This window comes from Lepidochelys kempii, chromosome 25 (genome assembly GCF_965140285.1).
Source record: "Lepidochelys kempii isolate rLepKem1 chromosome 25, rLepKem1.hap1, whole genome shotgun sequence".
NCBI classification, from domain to species: domain Eukaryota; kingdom Metazoa; phylum Chordata; order Testudines; family Cheloniidae; genus Lepidochelys; species Lepidochelys kempii.
The window spans coordinates 5,555,617-5,563,282 of record NC_136404.1 but is presented as its reverse complement, the minus strand read 5'-3'; the positions used below and the strand labels follow the sequence as shown (position 1 = coordinate 5,563,282).

Here is a 7,666-nt window from a genome sequence, read left to right as displayed (position 1 = left end):
ACTGAGAGCACATCCATGGCCAGTAAAGCACACACATTTCCCCGGTCCTGGGAGCGGGAGACTCCGGTATGGCAGAGTTGTGCAAGATAATGGGTGCTGTTGAACTTGCCGCATACATCAGACTGTCTGTAACAGCTGCTACAGGAATGATAATGACGGCTGGGCTAGACATTTGATTCCATTTAGATTCACCAAAAGAACTGCTCTGGATACTCACCGGGGGGTGGAGGGGGGAGAGGAGGAGCAACAGGCAGAATGATTTTCTTTAATTACAAAGCAAAAAACAGCTCTTCTGCTTTGTGCGCATGGAGAATCAGAAAAACCCAGACTCAACATTCCTTTGAATCCCTTATTGGGTAAGTTATCCTCTACCCAAATAAGTCACACCCTTACAAGAATCTTCACTCTTTATTGAAGGAGGCAGCAGAAGAATCTATGAACACGAGAACATCTCAGCTAAACCTCCATTTACCCAGCACCAGTTTGGATTCTGTGCCAGTAAACCTCCTCCAAGCTCTGCAGTCATCACACAGGTCCCAGTGAGAGGCCAGGTGTGCACCTCCACCTGCGGCAGGAGATTGTACCCTTCAATTTATATAGAGTAGGTAAGTGAATCATACCCTCTGCACTCAGTCTTAGCAATAAATAACTGGGTGTGGTGGTGGGGGTGCTATGGCCCAAGTTGATTTTGCACCTTATTTGCTCTCTCTGTTGCATCTACAGCAGATAATGCCAACTGCTTGTGTCCATCTCTCTTGTCCCTGGTCAGTATTCTCCAGCTCTGCCCCTTTCTCAGTCACCACTGGCACTCTGCCCAGGCAAGAACAGCTCATGTGACTACCCCTGGATCTGGGGAGATTCAAACACAAAGACTCTCTAAGCAGTGAGTCCCACCTGCATCAGAAGAGAACTGCGTGTAACACCGCTGGGAGCACGCCTCACTGCTACAGCCAAGTCTGCAAGCCTGCCTGGCCCTGTGTTGATATGGCCCCGCAGGACTCTGCGGAAGGTGCATGTGTGAAGGCATGGTTGCATTTGGTTTGGTAAAGTGCATGACACTGTATCAACAGAAGGCTTATTGGTGCAACCTAGTAAGAGAGCAGCTGACACTGGCATGTCCTGAAAGAACTTTGAGAGCCTTTCAGGGACCTGGAGAGGCTACTTTTGGGTTACTATAGATGCTGACATTGCAAACAATACACGTCACTTTGCTACTGCCCAGTACCCACCTGGGTCCATGTCAGGAAGCACGAGGGAACATGGGGAGGAAAGAGGCCAGCCTCCTCCAGCTAAGATTTAAAAAGGAACCGACAGCAGCTGCTAGTGTCTTAAATCAGTCACACTTAAATCTACTGCACATTCTTACAGTGTAAAGCTAGCGCCGTGCCCAGGGCAGCCATGTTGGTCCCAGGCAGGTCACATCAGGGACTGCTGAAGTGATGGCACACCCAATAGCTGCCTCTTCTGAAAAGGAACCAACACAGACTGTTCCCCACAGCTCCCTCCTTACACTGTAGGTTGGTACAAGTTCAGACATGGCACTGGTGCAAGTGAGAGGTAGAGGAAGCTCTTGGATGGCATTCTTAGAGGATCTGCTCAGTGCTTGAAGCAGAAATGTCCAATAACCTCCAGGCAGCATACGGGTTGAGTTCATCCTGGTCTCTGCACAGCGCCCACACATACAGCATCCGCAGAACTTTGTCCTGAAACAAAAATTCACTTGTTAGAATTGAAACTACACACTGCAGAGAACACAGCACCACTGTGGGCTACGAATCACCCAACCCCTCACAGAGAACACAGCACCGCTGTGGGCTACGAATCACCCAACCCCTCACAGAGAACACAGCACCGCTGTGGGCTACGAATCACCCAACCCCTCACAGAGAACACAGCACCGCTGTGGGCTACGAATCACCCAACCCCTCACAGAGAACACGGCACCGCTGTGGGCTACGAATCACCCAACCCCTCACAGAGAACACGGCACCGCTGCCAGGCTAGGAGTCCCCCCTACACACACAGAACAACATCACTGCTATACAAGTCCTACACTCATTTTGTTTTTATCTTTTTTCTTTTTTTATCTACTTTAGTTAAGGTTACCAAAATGCCATATATCATAAGCTCACTTTCTCTTGCGCAGTGTTTCAAAAACTTAACCTTTTGGGCTGAATTTTCCCTACTTAGCTTTTGCCCCAAAGGGTTATGATGCTTGAAAATTTGGGCCAGGTAGCCATTTGAGTTATACGGCAACAAGAACACACACACATTTGCCTGTTCTGACAACCAGTTTAACACAGATAACCGAGGAGCAGCTGAACTCTACATGGAATCTCCTGCAGTTAGTACCTCTGATTTCATAAAGCTGAGAGAATTTGAATATGGACTTGTGTGCATGCAAACACCTAAGTACACAATCTCCAACACCCTTGGGCTGGCTGGTGCCCATTTGGAAGCATGTTTGCCCTGCTCTTCTGTCATTTTTTAGCCTTTTATCTTTTCCCCACGTCTCCCTTGCCCGCCCTTCCTTCTCTCTTTAGTAACTGAGGAAATACAATACAAAAACCTCTTAATAAAACTTTAACCTGCACGATGAAAAGTCACAAAACTGCAGGAAATGCAACCATTACATTTCCATCCAGGTCAAAGCCCTGCACACATGTAGTACTCACTCTAGTCCTGTTATCCTGGGTCAATACGTATACAGTAGAACTGCAGAGTTATGAACACCTCGGGAATGGAGGTTGTTTGTAACTCTGAAACACTCATAATTCTAAAGAAAATGTTATGGTTCTTTCAAAAGTTTACAATCGAACATTGACTTAATACAGCTTTGAAACTTTACTATGCAGAAGAAAAATGCTGCTTCCCTTTTATTTTGTTTGCAGTTTACATTTAACTCCGTACTATACTGTATTGGGGCGGGGGGGTTAGTCTCTGCTGATGTCTGATTGCATACTTCCGGTTCCAAATGAGGTGTGTGGTTGACTGGTCAGTTCGTAACTCTGGTGTTCATGACTCTGAGGTTCTACTGTAGTATTTTCCTGAAGAAATCTATGCTGTTAAGTGTATAAACATGTAAGATGGGTAATGGGGCTGAGTTAATTGCCACTGAAACCTTAATTTGCATTTTCTACCTATTTGTGACGGTCAAACTCCATTTCATTACATTCTGTAATGAAAGAGGCAAACTAAGAAAGGAGAAAATTGGCACCAAAGCTGTGATCTGGAAAGGTTTAGGCTCCTGAAAAATAGGTTGTTTTATTGGAAGTGTGGCAGACAACTACAGGGATCCTGTGACATCAAAACACAGGGAAGATGGCTCTCTTACTGGGGAATGAGACATCACGGAACAAAGAAAACAACCTGTTACCTGCACTGTGGGAGTTCTGGGTGACTGATTTTACATTTTTATTAATAGAGCTACATCCTAAACTTGGATATGCAGTGGATGTTGCTGCATATATTCAAAGAAACTGGGACTGCAAACATCTGTGGACTCCCAGAAGTGAATTTCTAAACTCTAGTTATGCATTTAAGATTAAAATTTGTCCCTTATTCCCATGGGATGCTGTGACAGGCATAGCATCCTGTACCACAACCTCTCAGGATTAATTTTAAAGAGGATTTCTTGGACCTTTCAAGAATGCTTTGCTGGATGGTTAAAGGCCTATTTCCCCAGATCAACTGTGCAAAACTCTATAGGCATCTGTCCCCTGCTCTCTTTTTAAAGTGGTGTATTTGCTAGAGCAACTAGCATAATCATATCTTCTCAGACCTCCTACGCATCCCACTGAGGGTGAGTCTGCAGCGCTGCAGTGGGTGAGCGCAAACAGGCAATGCTGCAGCAGGAACCAGCACATGATTTCTATTTAGCGAGTTTACAACGCGAGGCTCCCTGTTACCTAGGAGGTCATTTGCTCTTGACTCCAAGGCGCTGCAGGAGAAGCGCAACAGTAAAACTGAATCATGGCTCCCAGCCAGCCTGCAGCTGACACTGGATTAAACTAAAGTTTCATTTCCTTTACAGCATTTTAATGTATCCCCCTGATGTATTGCTGTTCTCAAGGAACCAGACATTGATATCCCCTTTAATAATTATCCCATCCATACCCATCTTTTACCAATGGGCTAATTTCATGTGAGAAATCACTAAATAGACCTCTTCTCCCTACAGTCAATATGACAGGCTGCAAATCAGGCCAGATGGGCCCATCATTAAAATTAGTCCTTTTTTCTGTAAACCTACAGTCTGGGCTCAGGAGAATGGCTGAGAAAAGCCATTATTTATTAAACACGTATTAATTTTAATGGAAGGCTCCTGGAAACTGCCCAGCTCCAGGCTCCTTGCAGCGTCACCTATTCCACATCATTAAACTACTTAAACATTGCCCAGGCACAGCGAGAGCCGTCTGGAGAGCCTGCCACTCAGCCCCCAGGGATTTTCAGAAAATTTCACAAGCTCTTAAACCCATGTGTCATTAACTCCCAAAACGAGCCTGACAGAACATATCCGCAGGACAGTGCTTAAGTGAATGACAGTGACACTTCCTAGAGTTTACACGGACAAATGAAACCACTGCAAGAAGTGATTCACACACAGATTCCAGGACAGGGCATGGTCAGTCAGGCATCCCCAGAGTAGCTTTCAGAGGTCCCAACACAGGACTGTGCCATGTGCAGTGTCTAGCATGAGGCGAGGAGAACAGTTTACCTGGTTTGAGCCAGAACCTTAGTACAATTACAGTGGATCCAGAACCTAAACTCCCTGGGTTTGAGATTATTCTCCACCCCTCTTGCAATTTATTGATTTTCACTTCTCCCATTTCAATTCCATTTTGCTAATTTCTGCCCAAGTGTCCAGTACTTCTGGGCTCCTCACATCCAGAGGTCCCTCTCGTCAAGGACAGAGAAAGGCAAGAAAGCATGCATTCAAAACATAAAAATAAACAAATTAAATATAAAAACAGGGAACAGCCCAACTTGGAAATGAAGGTCCTACTGTGCCCTGATTTGTCGTTCCCCCTCCTCGGTACCTCAGTTTCCCACATCTTAAAAATGGGAATAATGATACTGACATCCTTTGCAAAGCGCTTCGAGACCAAATGGTGAGAGCTAGATATTACTTACAGCTGCAGTATGGAGCTCCCACCACAGGTAGCTGAGAGCACGTGTGTGGCGCAGCAGTCAGAACAGCTGCTGCTCCCTTTTCATCTCTCCCTCCTCCCAGGTGCTCACAGCACCTCCTAGCCAGGCACCATTCTCCTACTTAAGCAATGGGCTTTCACTGCTCCTTTCAGATGGCCCTACAGGGCCCCAACCAGCTGCCGTTATTATTCATAGTTACTCTTTCCTTATGGTTTCTCTCTCATGAAGGGTCACATGAAACTCCCCTACCAGACACTTCCACGCAGTCCAGAAACATCAGAAACAGCTGATCCAAGACAACCCAGGTGCACACAAAAGACAAGTGCATGAAGAACAGACCAAGCGTATGAAGTTCTGGTATCTATGTAAAGCAGCCACATTAAGAAATGATTAGCTGATTAACTGAGGCATGTTGCGTAAGGCTGACCCTAATGTGGGATGGGGGTGGAGGGAGGTTACTGTTTTTACTTCTATCCCTGTTGTTTTTCCCAAAAGGTTTTTAACATGTGAAATTATCTTTTTTGCTCAGAAAGGTCCTACATTTGAGCCATGAAGTGACAGAATGTATGTGACGGTAAAGTGAGATTGATTGTTCAAACCCCACAGCAAGATGACAGTCCCAAGTAGGGAGATCTGTAAAGGTAGCAGCTGCTGTTTCTCTCTGCGCTGAATCCTGGACAGATAGTAACAGCCCTGCTTATTTCCAATTTGGCTTGAGCCACTGCTGGAACTTTCCACCCACTAAATTCCCTTTGTCTAGCAGGTCTGTCATTAGACTTTAAAGTAATAGAATCAAGCTGCAAGCTGTGAGTGATGATGTGTAATCCTCCCGGCAGTGTGCTGACCATGGAACTCATCTCCCCAGGTTTCACAACCTTCTCTAACCCCTAATCCCACCCTTTGCTTCTCTCAACTGCTGCCCAGGATCCCTTGTCATTTCAAATGCACCAGCACAACAATCTCAGGCAGTGTACCTGCCACCCCCTGCATCTGACAAGGACAGAGCTCTGAGTGGCTGAGCCAGGCCAGGCACAGGAAGGGAGCAGGTGTGCCCAGGGACAGGGACCCACTGTGCTAGATGCATCTGGATGCTCTGCTATTTCATGATTTGGTTCTATGATTTCACCTGGGATTGAAGTGTAATTTACTGAACCCAATCACCATTTCCCACTATAAAGACTCAAATCCCATTAGCTGTACACCAGCTCACTACACCTTCCACATTCTGAGCACTTTTTAAGAGGGCTGCTAAGGTTCCTACCATCAGATATCTTGTTTTTCCAAGTACTCCCCTCCAGTTTTTTCTGTTGGTGGATTTTTTTTTAAATCAATTGCTCCATTTTCTAGATCTCTGTTAACAGCAGTGAAAGCATCTGAGTTCTGGGATACACAAGAAGTTTGGACATGCTTACAGGGCAAAGTTTTCATGTGTGCTTTGAGTGCAGGACCTTGTTACTTCACACTGGTGATTTGGAGACCCGCTGTGAAGCACTAAACTTCATCTATTAGTAAATGATCATCCTAAGGAAAGCCCAGTTCTCCATCACAAAATGTACTTGTTCATTTATTTGACAAGCTTAGTTTTAATTAGTGATGTTTTAGCAAACATTGAAGTAATGAGGGTTCCATAATGTCAGACCTCTTGCTAGAGCACTATTTCATCTCTGCTCAGAAGCAGAGAGGGCATGTATTTGTGGGGGTGAATTACGGAGAGTATGGATTAGTTAAATGCACATTAGCCAGGCTCCATGGCAGATGTGTGTGTTACACAGTGATGATGGGATTAAAAGTGAATGTACACAATCTCACTAGAACTGACTGCAAAGCACTTCATTTTTCACACACAGTACAGGGCATCTGTGATAAATGAAAGGTGTGGGGGGGGGAAGGGTAGCTTCCTTTTATGGACCCAGCCAGCCAGTTAGCTATAAAATCCCTCTTAGTAGCTCTTCTCTACTTGCTTTACCTGTAAAGGGCTAAAAAGTGTCACTGCGATGCATAGGTAAAAGGAAGGAAGTGGGCACCTGACCAAAAGAGCCAATGGGAAGGCTAGAACTTTTTAAAATTGAAACAAGACTCCCCTTTTGTCTGTCTGTGGTTGTTCTCAGAGAGAAGCAGAGACAGGACTGAAACTATGCTGTAAAAAGCTTGGAGCCAGGTATGAAAAATCATCGGTATCATACCTAGAAACTACTCATTTGAAATCCCAGATATGTAAGAAGATCAGGAAATGAATGTCTCGGAAGACGCGATCAGGTTTATCACCTTTTATTTCTTTATGGCTTGGGGACGCCTCTGTGCTAACCCCAGGTGCTTTTGTTTTGCTTGTAACCTTTAAGCTGAACCTTAGGAACTATTCCTGATGCTTAATCCTTGTATTTGCTCTTTTTAAATCTAGCAATAGCCTGAGTTTCCAGATGTATTTTCTTTCTTTTTGTTTTAATACAATTTACCTTTTTTAAGAACAGAATTGGATTTGTGTGTCCTAAGAGGTTTGTGCAGGTTGTTTAGCTGG

The 7,666-nt window shown here is 45.0% G+C and overlaps 1 protein-coding gene across 4 annotated transcripts in view; it reads right to left on the bottom strand.

The window, feature by feature from the left end:
* Positions 1 to 389: 389 nt before the first annotated feature.
* TIMM44 (translocase of inner mitochondrial membrane 44) overlaps positions 390 to 7,666 on the bottom strand; it is a 52,171-nt gene continuing 44,894 nt past the window's right edge. For all 4 annotated transcript variants that reach the window (XM_073324470.2, XM_073324468.2, XM_073324469.2 and 1 more), the window contains one exon: positions 390 to 1,703. In XM_073324470.2, coding sequence (XP_073180571.1) covers positions 1,584 to 1,703 — 120 coding nt within the window. In that variant the 3' untranslated portion in view covers positions 390 to 1,583. The remainder of the gene's footprint in view (positions 1,704 to 7,666) is intronic.